Raw genomic sequence first — 20,867 nt, 5'->3', positions numbered from 1 at the left:
CGTGAAAAGCTAGCAGACAGACAGACACACTTTCGCATTTATAATATTAGTATGGATTAAGTGTTAAGTTAAGTAAAATTACTAAGTATGGATGGATAATAATGACGATAATTGTTCAAGATGTCCGAAGAAATTATTAAGTCGACTGAAATCACTACACGAGCCGGGGCGGGTCGCTAGTTAGGTAATTAAGTTATTAATTTTGTTTAATTGGTCAACCGTTTAACATTCAACCTTTTGTATTTATAATATTTGCAAGTAATTGACATTTATTTAAACTGGTTACAAATTGTTTGGTACTCATATAAATCAACTAGCTGATGCCCGCGACTTCGAACGCGTGGTTTTTTGTTTTTAAAAAACCGGCCAAGTGCGATCAGACTCGCGTACCGAGGGTTTCGTACTACAGTCGTATTTTTTCGATATTTTACACGATAAATCAAATTTCTTTATTTGAGGTACGGAACCCTAAAAACCAACAAACAATTACACACTTTCGCATTTATATATTGGCTCCGCACTTTGGCCACACATTCAGCAACAATACAGTGAAAGCTATAATTACTGATAGTTATTATCGGCTATCTAGGTTTATAGCTTGAAAGTCGGTTTGCGTTAGCGAAAATAGATCCTGGAATACCTACATATTGTGTTTTATACAATACTAGCTAAATACTAGCTAATGCTCGCGACTTCGTCCGCGTGGACTACACAAATTTCAAACCCCTATTTCACCCCCTTAGGGGTTGAATTTTTAAAAAACCTTTCTTAGTGGATGCCTACGTCATAAAAGCTATCTGCATGCCAAATTTCAACCTGATTCGTCCAGTAGTTTGAGCTGTGCACTAAATATAAGTAGAAAAGCTTAGCACTGTTAATTTGCAATTGTCAAAAAGTCAAAAATCAAATGATTTATTCAAAATAGGTAATAAATTACTCTTTTTGATGGTCAGATGTTGGATTTGTAAGATATAGTGGTGATAATCATTACGCAAACTTAAAACTAAAACTACGAGGGTTCAATTGTGCATTGTAAGGTCAACATCTCCTGAGGATGGTCCGGTGTCGAGGCGAAACGTGCGTAGAGTGGTCGAACCTAAATCCACGAGGGGGCATCATGTAGTTACTAGTAGATCAAATTTTTGTATTTTTATTTTTGTTCATAAAATGTTAAAATTTTAATATTTTTTTTGTACCTATGTAAATTATTTACTTTTTAGATAAACCTACTTATCTATATATATAAAATTCAAAGTCCTGACTGACTGACTGACTGACATAGATAACAACGCACAGCCTAAACCGCTGGTCCTAAAGACATGAAATTTGGAGGGTCTATTATTTGTGAAGAGTAGGTATCCACTAAGAAAGGATTTTTCGAAATTCCACCCCTAAGTAGGTTAAATGGGGGATGGAAGTTTGTATGAAAGTCAGTAATTTTTCAAGTTTTTTGCATGAAAATTGGTATTTGGGTTTTCGGTCACAAATGAAGAAATACGTGTTTCAGGATTTTTGGAAAATTTGCCCATAAGGGTGGTAAAATAGGGGATGTAAGTTTGTATGGGACAGTTTTAATTATTGATATTATAATTGAGTACTTGAAATTTGGAAAGTAGGTTTTTTCTTGAGGTTAGGTGTCAGCTAAGAAACGATTATGAGAAAATGCCCCCCTAAAGGGATGAAATGGGGGTTGGAAGGTTATATGTGTTATTCGGTGCTGGTGCAGGGTGCGGGTCCTGATGTTATAATGTTTGTTTCTGAACAAAAAAATGCCATTTGTTTCCTGTAGGCCACGCGAGCGAAGCCGCGAGCAGAAGCTAGTACTTTACAATTTCAAGAAATAAATAAAATTATTCTGCATTCCGGAATTATAAGCGATCATAAAAAGAGATCGTAAAGAAAGAAATATAGCACTTATATTATTTATAGCACGTTTTCATTTTGCGACACTCTCAATTAAGGGGTAGTCGGAAATGTGAAGCAAGTTTGTAATTACAGCATAACTTGGGGGTTCCATGTTGACGCTTCAAAGTTCGGGATACGAACATTTTTATATTTCTTTATTTATTTTTTATTATTTACTAGCTCAGCACCTCGATTGCGGGAAACCTGCATCAATCATTATTACAATCTCAATTGTTATGATTAGCTGAATTTGTGCAATTTTTGTTGCAAAGGGGGCGTCCATAAATTACGTGAGATGTTTAAGGGGGGAGGGGGTTGAGTCAAATCTCATCTAATCTTACGTTGGAGAGAGTGGGGGTGTCGGCAAATATCACGCAATTTTTTTTCTGATTGAAACAAAAAAAAATAATACTATTTTGGTCCATTTTATCTAGATTGTACATGCTTAAGATTTAATCTTAAGCGTAATCGTAATACGATTAAGATCATTCACTAATTCGTTCGAAAGAAAATAATTTTTACTCTTTACAATAACAATCCAACGCGTTTACGTAAGAAACCCACATTTTGAAAAATCTCACGTGAGATTGGGGGATGGGGGAGGGGATTGAATAAAATCTTACGATATCTCACCAGGGGGGAGGGAGGGACAGAACATTCAAAAAATTCAAAAAAACACCTCGCGTAATTTATGGATGCCCCCAAAAATGCATTGTAGCCAATAGTGAGCGAGCGTCAACCAATCCGAGGTGATTGCGCTGATGCCCGCGACTTCGTACGCGTGGATTGAGGTTTTTAAAAATCCCTTGGGAACTCTTTGATCACCTGGAATAAACAGTAGCCTATGTCACTTTCCAGGTCTTTATCTATACCCATGCAAAAAATCAAATCAATCCGTCGCACCATTGCGACGTGATTGAAGTACAAACCAACAAACCAACCAACAAACATACTTTCGCATTTATAATAAGGGTACTGATGGGTACTGACTAGCTGATAAATAAATAAATAAATCTTTATTTAACAAAAACAAGTTATTTTGGCGTCGCCAGTTACCGATGCCCTGGATAACAAGTAGCCTATGTCACTTTTAAGGCAACAACCTCAACCTGCCTTCATTAAAATGCTTCTTTATGGAATATCTGTTACTCTAGTTTTATTTTGTAGACCCATAACTTTAATTAGTTTCTAAGCATAATAATGGATGGCGGAAAAAAGTTTGGTAGTTATCAAAATTGATAGTCAAAGACATGTCCTGCATAAATAGAACGGATGGCACCTCTACCCACAGCTTCATTAGTGTTTAATTATCCGTCGAGCACTTGCTTCAACGGGAATCGAACCCGTATTCCGTGGTCATACAATCCATGACACTTATTGATCGGAATCGCCTGAGCGTTACAGAAAAACTCGGCTTCTTGGTACACCCATATCAGTCGAACTTAAGTGGGACTTGTCATACAAGTTTCAACTCTACTGTGTGAACAATTGAGTGTAAAATGTGTTTGTGTTTTGAAATCTGATTGTTGAATTGATTTAAGAAAATCTTTATACTTGTAAGCGATACGTTGTTATTGTCCAAGTATAGAAGTCTTGGCTCGTAAAAGAAATGTAAGGTTTTCAGTCATGTAGATAACATCTGTTTTATGCCCCTTCATAGAAAATAGAGCTGTGATAGCCTAGTGGTTAGGACGTCCGCCTTCAAATCGGAGGTCAAGGGTTCGATCCCGTGCACGAATCTCTAACTTATCGGAGTTATGTGCGTTTTTTAATTAATTTAATATCACTTTTTTTTAATAACTCTAACGATAAGCAGCATGCGGGGATTAGCGCAGACGAGATAGCGACTTGTAATCATCTAGCAGCACGTAAGTTTTGTTAAAACTCAAATTTACCTTCCCGGGAATCAAACCCCCGAGATTTCATATAATAGTGCACCATGAACAATCACGGTTCTCATGCTAGGACGTCATCTATTTTCTATCATTATCATGATCAACCCATCACCGGCTCACAACAGGCGGGTCTCCTCCAGATTGAGAAGGGTTTTGGCCGTAGTCTACCACGTTGGCCATGTGCGGATTGGTAGACTTCACACGCCTTTGAGAACATTATGGAGAGCTCTCTGGCATGCAGGTTTCCTCACCATGTTTTCCTTCACCATTAAAGTGTGTTGTTCGATATGCCGTCGCCGCCGCCGATTGCCTCTGCAATACTACTTCAAACAGTGTTTACATGTCAGCCAAACACTCGCCGAAAGCATTAGGCCTTCGTGTTATCATCATCATCATCAAACACTAGACGTCCACTGCTGTTCATAGGTTTCTTACTTCCACACGCCAAGGTCTTGCGCCTCCTGAATCCAGCGGCTCCCTGCGACTCGTCTAATGTCGTCCGTCCACCTAAGTAGTGGGGAGTCTTCCAACGCTGCGTCTTCCGGTGCGAGGTCGCCATTCCAGCGCCTTGGGACCCCAACGTCTATCGGTCATTCGAACTATGTGCCCCGCCCGTTGCCACTTCAGCTTCGCCACTCGCTGAACTGTGTCGGTTACTCTAGTTCTCCTACGGATCTCCTCATTTCTGATTTGATCACATAAAGAAACTTCAAGCAAAGCTCTCTCCATCGCCCGCTGAGGAATTCTTATGAGGCCCATAGTTAGCGACCATGTCTCGGATCCACATGTCATCACTGGCAAGTGGCAAGTGACAACACGCACTGTTCGAAGACTTTCCTCTTCAAGCACTGACAAATTTTGAACAAGAAGACATCTCTCGGCCTTTGTGTAATAGAGCCTTAACTGTTCCTAGTTTCTATCCAATTAGGCCTATCATAGTCTTGGGATACCACCCATACGGAATGTAATCACTACGGCTAAACTGGAGATATCTAGGCAACCTATAAAACAAATTGGTAATTGTGAACTATTTGTTGAACGCCAGTGATTATACACTTAACTAATTGAATGCAATGAAACTCATGTCTGTTGATAGAAACGAAGTTACTTTAAAGTCTTAAATAAGCCAAATGTGTGTCGAAATACCCGTGAGAGTATTCTTGCTTCAAATAGAGATAGCAAGCATACGAGCAGGTGGGTCACCTGATGTTAAGTGATGACAGCCGCCCATGAACATTTGCAGCACCAGAGGAACTGCCGATGCGTTGCCGGCCTTTCAGGAATTTGTTGATCCGCCCCTTGAATAACCCCATGTTGTAATCTAGTGGTAACACCGCCGATGGGAGTTGGTTCCACAGTTTGCATGTGCGTGGAAAGATGGATCTGGCACAGCGGACGGTCGAAGTGCACCATAGACACCCAGGTGGTGAGGGTGAAATTGCTTACGGTGGCGCGTGGTGCGGTTGTAGAAAAAGGAGGGTGGAATGAGGTCAAAAAGCTCTTCAGAGCACTCCCTATTATAAAGGCGATAGAACACGCATAGAGAGCTAACGTCTCTGCGGTGCTCCAGGCTTTCCAACACGCTGATTAGTTTGGGATCGTCCACAAGTCGAATAGCCCGCCTTTGGATCCGATAAAATGGAGAATCTTGCACACTGTACGGTTTCCCCACGCTATTTCCGCATCTGATTACTTGAAGTCAATTACTGTCTTAAGAATCTTACACACTGTACGGTTTCCCCACGCTGTTTCCGGATCTGATTACTTGAAGTCAATTACTGTCTTAAGAATCTTGTACACTGTACGGTTTCCCCACGCTGTTTCCGCATCTGATTACTTGAAGTCAATTATTGTCTTAAGAATCTTACACACTGTACGGTTTCCCCACGCTGTTTCCGCATCTGATTACTTGAAGTCAATAACTGTCTAAAAAATCTTGCACACTGTACGGTTACACCACGCTGTTTCCGCATCTGATTACTTGAAGTCAATTATTGTCTTAAGAATCTTACACACTGTACGGTTTCCCCACGCTGTTTCCGCATCTGATTACTTGAAGTCAATTACTGTCTTAAGAATCTTGCACACTGTACGGTTTCCCCACGCTGTTTCCGCATCTGATTACTTGGGTATTTTTTCGACATTTGACACTATAAATCAAAAACTATTATGTATAACAATAATTAAAAATCTGTTTTGGAATGTACAGATAAAATCCTTTCATATGATAACCCATTTAATATCCTACTTACATTATCTTACTTTGAAAATAATTGAAAATAGGTACCTACTAATTATTTTTTCATGAACACATTTTAATTTTTTTTGTGATGTAACTGCAAAATTTACGTTTTTCGGATTTATTCCTTTACTTATGCTATAAGACCTATATACCTGCCAAATTTCATGATTCTAGGTCAACGGGAAGTAACCTATAGCTTTTCTTGACAGACGCGACAGACAGACAGACAACGAAGTAATCCTATAATTTTTCCCTTTTGAGGTACGGAACCCTAAAAAAGACACAATACACGGTTCATTAAAAATCGGGCCCTCTCCATTTGCCTCATAAATATAAAGCCGCTCATTTCATAGTTTCTCTATAAATGTAGACATGTTTGGAGGTATTAAAGTGTCAATCGATCTGTCAAGGCCCTGTGCCTATACATTTTCATTGCACGAGATGTCGGTATGCGCCTTAATAGTATAAGAGGTAGTGAACTAGATGTGCTCGTTATTTTTTTATTTTTTTTAAAGAATATTAGCCATATTAAATGACTAATATTCCCCTTTCCTCTCCAATTAAGCGTCAGGCTTGTGCTAGGAGTAGGTACGACAATAGTGCAACGGGCGGGATTTGAACCGTCGACCTTTCGGTTTTCAGTCCACTCCTATACCGGTTGAGTTATTGAGGCTCTAGTTAAAACAAAGTATAACGTCCTCTGCCTTACTTAGGTCCAATAGCATGACCACAGTGGTTAGGTACTGTTCGGTTCTTACAGCCCGTTCCCACTTGTCGTCTGGCGGGCCCGGATTTTAATTGGATGTTCCACCGGCAGACCATTTTATATTCAGTATATGCACACAATATACCTACACACTTGTCAAACCGATTTTGTGTCAAAATGTTCTGCCACTGGAACATCCGATTAAAATCCGGGCCCACAGCCGACAAGTGGGAACGGGCTGTTATTATTAAACTTTGACCGGCAATGAAAAAATTAGTTGCGAAAGTCAGGATTGGTTAGCTTACTAGATAGCACACAGTACACGGCAGAAAATAATATACATCGGCCTTAAGAATGACATTTCGGCTTTGTAGAGCGTTGTGGTCTGTCACTGATACCTATATTATGACGTTTTGTCGGTCCCAACGACAGAGACAATGCTCTACAAAACCGCAATCTCCTTCTAAGGGTCGATGTACAGTATTATCTGTTGTGTACTGTACTCTTGTACAAGCGATAGACGTTGGGGTCCCAAGGTGCTGGAATGGCGACCTCGCACCGGGAGACGCAGCGTTGGAAGACCCCCCACTAGGTGGACGGACGACATCAGACGAGTCGCAGGGAGCCGCTGGATCCAGGCGGCGCAAGACCGTGGCGTGTGGAAGTCCCTACAAGAGACCTATGTCCAGCAGTGGACGTCTATTGGTTGATGATAATGATGTTGACTGTACTCTTGTTAGGACGCAACGCAATAAAATTGTAATTCAGCTTCCGCATAGCACTGCAAAGTTTAACAAACGACTCTCTTTCTATCGATTTATGTTTTTAAAAATCTCGATAGATCAGTCAGTCAGTCAGTCACCTTTTCCTTTTACATATTTAGATTAAAATGCTCATAGTCCCGAAAAGTTAGAGGTGCATGTCTGGGGTCGAACTCCGGACCCCGCTGACTAGGAGGCCGAGATCTTAACCACTAGGCTACCACGCCTACGTTACGTTATAATATTATAGCTAAATTCCCTTTTCCTCATCGATTCGACTTCAATTCTTTTCAATTTATTAGTATCGTAATTGCGTAAGTCGTATCGTTTGTCAATACTTTAAATCTCAATAGTGTGAGAGATGGTCCTCGCTGAGTAAACGTTAATTCATCATCATCCGAAGGGCGTTTTAATTTGAGATTAAAAAGTTCAGTAAACATAAAATAGTTTCATGTTTCCTGACTATTTGTTTGTCTTTTTGCTAGCTTATCCGTGTAACTCATTTTGTAAGGAGATACCTTACATCTTAGTAATATATATTGGCTACTTTTTATCCCGGAAAACCAAAGAGTTCCCACGGGATTGTTAAAAACCTAAATCCACGGGGAAAAAGTCGCGGGCGTCAGCTAGTTTTGAATAGGTAAATGCTTTGAGTTTAAGTTTTCTTCATTAGTAAATTGCACCCGTGCGTATACGGGGCGGGTCGCTAGTAATATAAATATTACAATGTTCCTGGTAGATTGAGGCTGTGATGAATGGCGTCGGTTCGACGTATTGTATCATCGCTTTATTGCGCCGGTGCGGTAATTTATTATGTTACGGAACCACTCATTACCGCCTGTGACACCCACTTCGCCTATTTACGGCTTTAGGTGGTTTCTCTTCCCACTTAAATTACCTACCTACCCTAAAAACTGCTTGAAATGCCTTGATTTAGGGCGCATAACAAATTACGTATTTCACGTTAATTATAATTTCACAATATAATTTCACGTTTTTTCAGAAATCTTTCTTGCATACACTAACATATTATAGTATACAGCAAACCAATATAATATTACGATCCTATCATAAACCTAGTAGAATCTCGCGTGCGGAGATTTCCCATTTATTAAGTAGGTAGGTATATGGTGTTTCCCTAATCCATATCCATACTAATATTATAAATGCGAAAGTACTATGTCTGTTTGTCTGTCTGCTAGTTTTTCACGGCCACAGTTTAACCTTATGACGTCTTAATAGACAGATTTCGCTAACACTAAGTAATTTCCTATCAAATTATTTATTTTTATTGGTTCAGACTTTAGTAAGTAGTTTTGATTACGTGCACAAACTGATTCGGTCCGTCTGATTTCTGACGAATCTGTCTGAGTTAATGCGAATGTTCCGCATTTGCGGATGCGGATACGAATATCCGTAACACCCCAGTTGGGTACCATTGTACCTACACTTTTAATTGATCAGTCAGCGAACGAAGATATCAACTAGTAAACGCGCGAGCCACGCGCCACTCTGGCTCCGCCCACTTTCTATGCATCTGTAAAAGCTCCACACTAATTGATGCGGATGCGGATGTCTGAATTAATGCGAATGTTCCGCATTTGCAGATGCGGATACGAATATCCGTAACACCCCTGGTAAGTACCTAGGTATCAATTAATCAATCAGCCTATTTGCGTCCACTGCTGGACATAGGCCTTCCCTAGAGCGCGCCACCACACGATCCTCCGCCTTCCTCATCCACCCACTTCCCGCTACCTTCTTAAGGTCGTCAGTCCAGCGGGTTGGAGGCCGTCCCACACTACGCTTGCCGATACGCGGTCTCCACTCCAGAACATACTAGGTATAGAAATACTTAAATAAATATTTTTATTGGTTTAGACTTTAGTAGTTTAGATTGCGCGCACAGACAAGTTTATACCGACAAACTGATTCGGTCCGTCTGATTTCGCTAAAATTTACAACACTGATATCTAATCTCGTTAGCTTCACTGAATGTGATAGTCAACATTGAAGCTGTATCGAGTGTCGATTTATAGTAGCCTCGCTTCGTTAGTCGCGGGTTCGATTTCCCGTCGTGTAAGCGTGTCGGTGCGGATTTAGTTTGAGTTATGGTTGGATGTGGGCTGACGGTGATAGCGAAATTCTTTTATTGGGATTAGTTGGATCTGACTTTGGTGGCGCCGGGAAGCTCGCTCCGCTTTTTTTGTAACTAGCTGATGCCCACGACTTCGACCGCGTGGATTTAGGTTTTTAAAAATCCCGTGGGAACTCTTCGATTTTCCGGGATAAAAGTAGCCTATGTCACTCTCCAGCCTCCGGTCTTTAACTATATCCCCGCAAAATAATCACGTTGATCCGTGGTTGCACCCCTCGTGCCTAAGTCTCTACCCGCCTTCTCTACTCCTGGTCCTGTCCCACTGGCAAGTAATAACATACCGATTAATTATCATAAAAATCCTATTACAATGTAAAGGATTATTTGAATGATAAGAAAGCTTGGGAATGAGTTACTTAACAGCTTTGTGTTAGTTCTAAGTGATTTTGTAAAGTGGTGATAATAAAAAGAATACCCGGCTGAGTTTGTTGTGGGCTCTTCTCAGACTTCGGCGCGTTTGCAACCTTCGTAGCTTTAGTTTTAAGTACGTATTAATTATCACCACCCTCATCTTACAAATAAAAAATTATGACAATCAGGAAGCGTAAAATTTTACCAATTCTGAATAAATAATTTGAGTTTGAGTTTGAGATTTCAAAGCCCAATCAATGCAAATAGAAATGTTAGTAGGATTTGTAAGAAAACTGCATCGCGTCGGCTTACTCGTTTCTTTTTCTAACCGACTTAGTAGGCCACTTTTTACATTACCACGATTTAGGAATGCAATTGCTTACAGCATCAGGGTTGAGGAGTTGGGTCCTCGATTTCAACGATAGTCTTTACTTGGTAGGTACCTCCAATACTTTGAAGTAAGTAAGAAGTATAGTGACGAATTCTCAAGCACACCAGATATACTCAAGAAACCGGAACATTTTCATAATGTACGCTATCAGTAAAACATGTCGACTTGGTGATGGTAATCGCTGAAATACGCGCCGCTTTCACAGTTGCTTCTATCATAATTTGCCCAATAAATAGTTTAACTTAAGTTAGCTAAGTACGAAATATTGCTATTTAACAACTCTCTATTTTATGTCATACTAGCTGACCAGCCCCGGCTTCGCTCGGGTGGAATTTAGAAAATCGTCGTGAAGGCTGAATTTTAAAAATCCTGAAACACATATTTCTTCATTAGTGACCGAAAACCCAATTTTCATGGGTATAACTTGAAAAATGACGGACTTTCATACAAACTTTTATCCCCTATTTAGTCCCCTATTTAGAATTAGTAAATACCCGACGTTTTAGAACAATACCTACCAGAGTATTTACGAAGCTACTTTGGGCGAATTACTTCGAAAATTTAAAACACTAATTATTAGTTCATGACCACAATTTAATTTTTGTTGTGGGATGTAAGCACAAGTTCACAGTTTTCAGATTTTCCCCCTTATGTCTGCTATAAGACCTACCTACCTACCAAATGTCATGTTTCTAAGTCACCGGGTTACCCTGTAGGTTTCTTGACAGACAGACAGGCAGACAGACAACAAAGTGATCCTATAAGGGTTCCGTTTTTCCTTTTGAGGTACGGAAACCTAATAACCTAGGTAACTAGAATAAAACTCAAAAACTGTATTTTAGTTTATTATTTCTGTATAATCTTATTACGGCACGGGTTGCAATATTTAGTTATTTCATTAGCGATAGTTAGCGGCATTGCGTATGCGCAAATGTTAAATACGTAGATTAGATAGTACGAGACATGAATAGCCTATCTGCCTGTCCCTACCTTTATAAACGTAATGTGTTTGACTGCCTAGATGTCTAGCCGCTAATAATTACTTTTAGTTTCACTCGGCCTCAAAAAACCGGCACAGTGCGAGTCAGACTCGCGCACTGAGGGTTCCGTACTGCAATCGTATTTGATTTAAAAAAAACTGTTTTAGAATCTATCTATCTATATCTATATATATATATAAAAGGGAAAGGTGACTGACTGACTGACTGACTGACTGACTGACTGACTGACTGATCTATCAACGCACAGATCAAATTACTGGACGGATCGGGCTGAAATTTGGCATGCAGATAGCTATTATGACGTAGGCATCCGCTAAGAAAGGATTTTTGAAAATTCAACTCCTAAGGGGGTGAAAAAGGGTTTTGAAATTTTGTAGTCCACGCGAACGAAGTCGCGAGCATAAGCTAGTGTACAATAAAAGTTCTTTCATATGATACCACACTTGGTATAGTAATCTTACTTTGAAAGTTGAAAATAACCACAAATTCAAGGTTTTCAGATTTTTCCCGTTATAGACATAAGGGGAAAGATCTGAAAACCGTGAATTTGTGCTATGATTTTCCGGGATAAAAAGTAGCCTATATCCGTCCCCGGGATGTAAGCTTACTCTGTACCAAATTTCATCAAAATCGGTTAAACTGCTGGGCCGTGAAAAGCTAGCAGACCGACAGACAGACAGACACACTTTCGCATTTATAATATTAAGTATGGATATTATTTTACCTCAATGCTTTTTTGATAAGTAATACAAAATTACAGGAGTTCACGAAAATATTACATCGACGAAATATGTTAAGTGCACAGTGGTCGACAAGAAAAAAGTGCTGGACAAAAAAGTGACAGTGAAAATGTGTTTAAAAAGATAATATCGAAACAAATAATTAGGATGTGAAGCCATGTTGGAATGCGTGCGTCGCGCGAACCCAGTGTTGCGCGCGTCGACGAAAACTGGACAAAATCGCCTGATAACGACGAGACTCGTCTTTTTGTTGGTGCCGTTCATTATACTTCTGTCCGTGAGGTAAGTTACTTTTTTATGTTCACGTCGGGCCACAATCTTGTCGGTGTAGGCGACAAAAGAGGCCCTACGATCCTACATCATATTATATTACAATGCGAAAGTGTATTTATTTGTTGGCCTCTCCTTCCATAGCGCCACAATGGAGCAACAGATTGAAATGATTCTGAAAAATTATATAACTAGGTTGAAGTCCCCACAGTATTTTTAAAACGAAGCTTTGCCTTTTACCTTTTAATTTTTTTAATGAAATGTCAAAGCCGTGCAATGCATGTTTATCTAGTAGATACTAATAGTTTTAATATTTTTGCCAAACCTTGTAAAAACATGTCAAATCCGTCGAAAACATTCTGTCAGTGATAAAGTACTGTCATTGATTCTGTCATATTATTTTGTCTCCCTCTTGTGTAGTCAAGTAAATATTTTTACAAATACTTTACTAGTTTTATTATAACGACTGTCAAAAAATTGTATTTTGGTTTAAATAAAAAATGCCTACTAGGTACTTGTAGAATAAGTAGGTACATGTTCAGACCTTGATGTAAACGCCGGGTTTTGTTTTTCGCAACGCGAAAGTCATGGCTCTTTGATGATATGGTTAATGGAAGATATAAAATTACTAAACTTTTTTATATTGGCTGTAAAATCTGATGCTCACTACGTTTGAATTAATTCTGGTTAATAATGTATGTAGATCCCAATAAAAAAGTTTTAAGTAGGTACATTGCAATCACAGAGTATTTAACCTCAAGAGCACGCATATACAAGGTTTTGCATGAAAACAAAATCATAAATGTAGGCGGGGGACAGGGGAGAATGCTTTGTTCTGATTGGTGGACTCAAAAGTCACGTAATCATGAAAATGTGCGGAATGAGGGTACCGCCGGGTCGACTTTTATGCTAAGCAACTGCCTAAGCTTGGCTATAGGGGGTGTCAGGTTATTAGGCGTCTATATGTGGTGGTCTTTGGTTGCAATTTACATAATATTTAGAATCATTTTTATTAAAATTTACTTTGCTACTCATGGATAAAAAGCACCACCAATATTAATCCTAATATAATATTATTAATACTTGGTGGACGTTGTTTATCGAAGGATTGTAGATAATTTTCAAATTACCATCGTCGTTGTGCTACCAAATGAATGGTTATAAAATGGTAGAGCGTAACCAACCTAAATGCCAAATTATCGAGCTCATATATCATGGCATCTTATTAAAGGAACGACGGAAGATTGACGCAAAAAAACATAAAAAGGCTCATTCCTTACTTCAACAAAGGAAAATGAGACGATAGTAATACTGTACCCTATAATTACGTTCAATAAATCTGCGAATAAGGCGAAGCGGACAAAACCAATTTTCTATACGCGGAAGAAACAAAAAACAAATATGAGATCAAATCTTTGTGAACATCAAAGCTATTAAGTCTGAACATGAAGTGAATAGAAATGAACTTGTTAGCGTACAATTTTGTTGAGAGCTTAACTTAAACTTGTTCGTTCAGAAGCTTTGGCTTTGACTTGATGTCTTCAACTAGGCCAATTACGGTTCTCAAGACAAATGATATCACTTGTTAAAACTTAAAACATATTGCTTCCTATAGTTCTCTACAATTTTGATTGGACGAAGAACTTTCTTAAAGCAGATATTCTTGAGGAAATATAGTATAAGGAAGTAGGTAGGTACACAATTTTGCAGAATCCTTACTATTCAAAAGTAAACGAAATAAGTTACTATAGTAATTTTAGGTATCTGCTAAATTATCTATACTATATTACTAGTCAATTTAATACTTGGAATGCTTTTAAAGCATTAACATAATCACATGTGATAATGTTGTATGAATGTAAAATCGTCAACAATGAAACAAACGACTAACCCGTGGTATTTCCAAAGGTAACTTGATGCTATCAAAGCCATTATTACTGCCAATCCTGTTAACCTGCCATAACCACTTTACGTGAAATCACCTCCGATTCAAATATGCAGTGAAAAGAAAACTGTATGTTGCTTAATTTAAAGTCAAAATTAGCATATTTTTGGTTTAGGAAATGACAGTTGATAACTTAGATGTGGAACTTAAGGCTCCTCTCTACCTACAAGCACTAGCTTATTTGGAATTATTCTGATGACACATGCATTGATTCTTTAGGCTTATTTACGAATTATTCGAAACTAAATGAAAAACATTAATATTTGCGAAAATTTAAATGACAACTTACACACTATTATAAATTATTGGAAGTAGGTACATAATATTTTTGAAAAAAAATTGGAAAAGTTGTATATAGGCTAAAAGCAAGAATCATTGTTTACATAGGTGCTTATTATAGTGCACAATAAATGAATATGAATGCCTTTTATTAGTACAACTAGCTTATGCCCGTGACTTCGTCCGCGTGGGCGACAAATATTTCAAATCCCTATTTTATCCCCTTACTGGTTGAATTTTCACGAATCCTTTATTAGCAGATGTCTACGTCATAATAGTTATCTGCATGCCAAATTTCAGCCTAATTCATCCAGTAACTAGAGGTGTGCGTTGATAGATCAGTCAGTCAGACACCTTTTCCTCTATTATTTAGATTAGCTGACATCCGTGACTCCTATCACGTGGATTTAAATTTTTAAAGGATTTCATTGGAATTTTTCAAAATCCCTTTTTTTAATGATGTATATGTGATAGAGAGGAGATGCAAGAAATTCCAAGTCTCTAGATTCATCTGTACTGTTTTATATGTATAAAATAATGAAATACACAAAATATATTCACCCGATTTTCAAGTAGTAGGACCCCGGGACTGAAGCTAGTTAGTCTAAAACGTTGAGACGAACGTGAGCGCGAAGGTGGATGTAAATGGGATGTTCGGCGTGATTAGTGCTGTCAATCAAGCATCCGCACTGATTGCGCCTGAATGACGTTAGATATGTTAAGTCACGACACTCGTATTACTTATCTCTGATGCAAGCTGTAAGTGTAAACGTTTATACTACTTAGTTCCTATGAAGAAAGTTTGATATGGTATTTTTTTTAAATTTATTTATTACTAGCTTATGCTCGCGACTTCGTCCGCGTGGACTACAAAATTTCAAAACCCTATTTCACCCCCTTAGGAGTTGAATTTTCAAAAATCCTTTCTTAGCGGATGCCTACGTCATAATAGCTATCTGCATGCCAAATTTCAGCCCGATCCGTCCAGTAGTTTGAGCTGTGCGTTGATAGATCAGTCAGTCAGTCAGTCAGTCATTCAGTCAGTCAGTCAGTCAGTCACCTTTTCCTTTTATATATATAGATAATTTATAATGCATTAACACGTAAGATAACAATTTATATCTCGCCAAACTGTACATCAGTTTGTCGGCGAGTTTGCGCTCATAACGGATTAATTATTATTTATAAATTTACTTCACTGTATTTGTAAATCGCCAAAATATAATACTTATGTTAATTGTATTCTCCTATTAAGTATTTCAAAGTTATTCACTGTTTAATATAATTTAATTATAATTTAATAATATTAGTGCTAAAAAAATTTTACGAGACATTTCACCGCGATTAATAGCCTCAACTGGTGACAGAAGGGCTGGCTCATTTTTTGCGCAACGGATCAGCCTGGCTGTCCAGCGCGGAAATGCAGCCAGTATTCTTGGCACCATTCCACGCGGTCATGATTTATATAGTAATTAGATAAGGCTAGCTTTAAGTTTTATTGTATTAAAAAAAAAAAAAAAAAAATTTAATATATGTACCTAATTATGTAGGCAACGGGTATTTTAGAAGATAAAAAATAACTTTAATTTATTATGCAAAACAATAATATATCTAATACTTTTTAATAATTAATCACTATTACAGAATCGTAACATTATCGAGTTAAGTCGATCTTCGATTCTATTCGAATTGTCTTTATTTTGTTCCAATATATTATAAAAAGCCCTTGTAAGATATTTTTTATCATTCTAAATACATATTTATTTTTAATGTTATATGTATTTTAGCGGCCATTTTTTTAAATGTAGCTGTATTGTAGTCAATATCAAAACATTTTACCGTTAAACAATCATTATTTTGAAGCTTCAAAGAATCTATGCTTTATTAGAGCAAAAACTTCCTGGCCTCTATCCTTTTAAATACCTAATCGCCTAATCTTCTCGGAACTCATCAAAATATTGGACATAAATACCACGGAATAAAAATTCCTTGGACCATTGTGATTCATAGAAGTATTTAAATAGGCATAGCTACTGGGAATAATTTTTTCTAAGATTTTCGTAATTTGCCCTTTGCGAAAATATTCAGCTCTAGATTTACAAAGTCTTGGAATGAAAATAACCTCAATACTTATCGTGTGTAGACAATACAGATACGCAATATTTTGCTATAGGATATAGGAAGTTTTTATTTCTAAGTGAATGAATGAATGAATATTAGATTGACAAGGCATCGTTGGTCTATCTTATTTGGCTGCAGATCATGAAGTTCCAAGTTCAAGTTCCGGGTCGGACTAAAGAGTTACTCGGTTCTTCTGTCAAGAAATTCCTGTCAAGAAACGGACTTGCGAAATTGGTAGCACACGTAAAACCTGTCGGTCCTGCACCTGATATTTCTCCGGTACTGCGTGACGAATTGCTATCCCATCGGACTATGTAGTGTGTACACTTTATCTTCTGCGTAGACGGCTAGTCCCCGTTAAGATTGGCCACTGTGGCCAAAATTTGGTGTCCTACATAATTACTCTTTCCAAGGGAGAGCTAGGACTTTTTACGTGAAACTATGCCACTATATTGATGATTATTTGCTGTTCATTCATCAATTAGGAAGGTTCACCACTTTCATACTGTAGATACATTGGCTAAAAACAAAACAATTGACTATTATACAGAACATAAAATTATAAATTAAACGCTTGAAGACTTCTTAGCAGAATCTTGTTAGCGAATGACGTAAAAGGCGAAAAGTCATAAATCTGGAATTTATTGTGGTTCGCTGTCGACTACCCTACGTTTATTACACGTTTAATACACATTTACTTCTCTCTTAATCGAAAAGTTTATTACGTTTCGGACGTTCACAACTCTTCACTTTAATCTTCTTAATGGAATTAAGTACTTCGTAACTTATATGAGATTCTCTTTATTAATCGCAAATAACATATTATTAACTCATTTCTTTAGCCCTTACTAATAAAGAAATACACATTCCTTATGCGTAGTTTAGACACGTTTAATTTATCACAAAAGTGTACAGTGCCGGGTAACTTGAGCATTGACGCCATTGGCTGACGAATGGCGGGTGCACGCGATTGGTTGATCAGTCGGCGCGGATGCACGTGATTGGCTGATACGTCGACTTTAGCTTCCCGGATTTGCCAATGTTCTCCCACTATGCTGCTTCAGGTTCAAGTTGTCTGCCGAGCACTATCTATACTATCCATCATATTATGTTCATACAGGAATATTTAAAACTAGATGGCGCTAGCAGTGTCCTGAATCACGCTTGATTAAATAGTGTTAAACATTAGAGCTTTTACTGTTCTTGTTATTAGTTCATATAGTTTAAAACTGCGAGTTGCTTTACTCTGGCTTTATATATTTACTTTCATTGAAACGTTCAGAAGTGTAAAGTTGATACATAGTTTTCTTCCGGTTGAGATTTAAATATTTTAATAATCTCAATTATTCTCAACGACAAAATTATCGCTTTCTAAACAAATTAATGTTCTATTTAAACGCGTAGCAGGACTCCTTATACAAACGAATTAAATGTCAAATATTGGTTTTAAATCATTTGAAGAGCTGGCTTACAAAACGGTGCAATTACACTTATTTTTAATGCGGACGTTTTTGAACTTATTTCTAAGCAAAACGGTCTTAAACTGTTCTGAAATCGAATTCAAAGTTCATGATTTCGATCACTGAATATAGATTTGAATTATTTCCTAGTGTAACGATCTGAAACGTTTCTAAAAATGAGTCCAAAGTTTATGATTAATTCAAAACGGTACAATAACTAAAGTAAAGTTTCAACAGCTTTTAAGTTAATTTTGCTTCTTCAGTAAAATTATTTATTTCTTGTAATTGCACCGTTTTGCTCGTCCGCTCCTCAATTATAAGGAGGAACTAGTTAAATTATAGCAGATAATACATGCCACGAAGTAGATGAATACTAATTTAGTAGGTACATATTTATATAAAATAGGTGTTTATAAAGAGACTAAAAAATATCAACATGAAATATCACCTATATTCTATGTAATAATGGTATTATAATATTGTGCATATTTAAGCAATAATAATGAACAAAACAGAAATTAATCTTGTTCACAAAGGGTCGAATGTGAATAATTTTGTCATTATACGCATTGTACCGAGTTAATAATCGCTCGTGGCCAGTAAATACAAAATGTCACTTATCACACGTTTTATTATTTGTGCACCACATTTTGATTTGTTAAACGTGACAACAGAGTCGTAACTTTGAGTTATTGCGAATTAACAATTCGATAAGAACCCATAAAATCCATAGATATTATTGTAGGAATTAATAATATTCAGTGTTCCGAGATTTATATAACTTATATTATTTGTTATACCTACCTACTGGCGCAGCGCGCTTGCTGGGTGAGAAAATTGCACTAAATTCTATTTTATGGAGTACTACGGAGCCGCTGGATTCAGGCGGTGCAAGACCGTGGCGTGTTGAAGTCCCTACAGGAGACCTATGTCTAGCAGTGGACGTCTATCGGTTGATGGTGATGATGATGATGAATAAGAAAATAGAAGGAACCGTAAAACTTGTGGTTAGGTACTTTGTGCTGCGAAACTGCGATTATAAAAACACTCTCAAATTGTTTGTTGGTTTATTGGTTTGTCTTGCAATCACGTCGCAACGGTGCAACGGATTGACGTGATTTTTTGCATGGGTATAGATACATACCTGGAGAGTGACATAGGCTACTTTTTATCCCAGATAATCAAAGAGTTCCCACGGGATTTTAAAAAACCTAATTCCACGCGGACGAAGTCGCGGGGGCATAAGCTAGTAAAAGATATTTTTTACTAAAAAAAATGTAATTATCCGTGGTATGTAGGTATGTACCCGTTATCTACATTAAAATATTTTTTCTGTATTCAGACTGCAAGCATCAACGTGTGCATCAAATTTATTGTGTCAATGTCAGTGATTCAACAATTTGACCTCAATTTGAACTATACAAACTTCGAAGTCAAGTCATAGCTATCAATCAAAATTCAATCGATTAACCGCATTACAATTTACAATAAACTATTTGGTTTGTCAACATCTAGATTGTAGCACAGTTCACGACATATATGATGGAACATCTAACGAAACGTCGAGGCTTCGACGTCACTGGCAGGCGTTAAATGTTTAGTACATTTGACGTAGGTAGCCCTAAAGTAGCCCTATTTTTCTACGATTTCGCGTCACTATAGCTCATTTTTTTCTATTTTTTTTATGAAAATCACTACCCCTATTATTCACTACTCCTATTATAAATGTGAAAGTGTGTTTGTTTGTTGGTTTGTCCTTCAATCACGTTGCAACGGAGCAACGGATCGACCAGATTTTTTGCATGGGTATAGTTTAAGACCTGGAGAGTAACGGAGGCTACTTGTATCCCGGAAAATTAAAGAGTTCCCACGGGATTTTTAAAAACATATTTTCACGCAAACGAAGCCGCGGGCATCAGCAAGTAAAGCAATATTTTACCTGACACGCACATAAAGTCATATGTATGGTAATCATTAGTTATAGATCACTAATCCGAAGTCCTTCTCATATGAAATTAAGATTTCTTAATACATTTTTATTAAGCAATGTAATAGGCTTACAAGTTACCTACTTCGGAAGGTCCCTAATCTTAATTTTTTTCCTTCCTTTTATTATTTATAAGAACGTGTAATCTTGTTCAACGTCTTAATAGATAGCTCCGAGCTATAATCTTCGGGATGCAATGTGGTTTGGATATTAGAAAGTGTTGGAAAACAATTATTTATAACTAGATGATGCCCGCGACTTCGTTCGCATGAATTTAGGTTTTTGAAATTCCCGTGGGAACTCTTTGATTTTCCGGAAGAAAAGGAGCCTAGTAAACCGAGAGTTTTCTCACTGTAGTTCACTCTGACATTAGTTTTTTAACGCAGTGATAGTAGGTAATGACATCCCTTTCGCAACAAAACATCCCACATATACCTACTATTCACTCGTGGAAAAAAATACCTGAAAAAAATACCGTTGACAACAACTGACACAATACTAAAAATGTCGCTTATTACAAAAAGCAGTTGGAAACTCAATACGCGATAATAGTATATCATTACTGCAGGCTTAGTACGACTTTACACAACTCGACAACGTTGGCAGAACATCGAACGATGAAACACGTCATGGTCGCAAACGTTCGACTTTGCAT

General features: G+C 37.6%; 1 protein-coding gene across 4 annotated transcripts in view; it reads left to right on the top strand.

The window, feature by feature from the left end:
• Positions 1–20,867, top strand: part of LOC117983563 (protein Wnt-7b-like) — a 69,532-nt gene that overhangs the window by 14,511 nt on the left and 34,154 nt on the right. For all 4 annotated transcript variants that reach the window (XM_069500000.1, XM_069500001.1, XM_034970155.2 and 1 more), the window contains exon 2: positions 12,171–12,432. In XM_069500000.1, coding sequence (XP_069356101.1) covers positions 12,308–12,432 — 125 coding nt within the window. In that variant the 5' untranslated portion in view covers positions 12,171–12,307. The remainder of the gene's footprint in view (positions 1–12,170; positions 12,433–20,867) is intronic.

This window comes from Maniola hyperantus, chromosome 7 (genome assembly GCF_902806685.2).
Source record: "Maniola hyperantus chromosome 7, iAphHyp1.2, whole genome shotgun sequence".
NCBI lineage: Eukaryota > Metazoa > Arthropoda > Insecta > Lepidoptera > Nymphalidae > Maniola > Maniola hyperantus.
The sequence above is the reverse complement of the archived record's forward strand: the minus strand, read 5'-3'. Positions and strand labels throughout refer to the sequence as shown.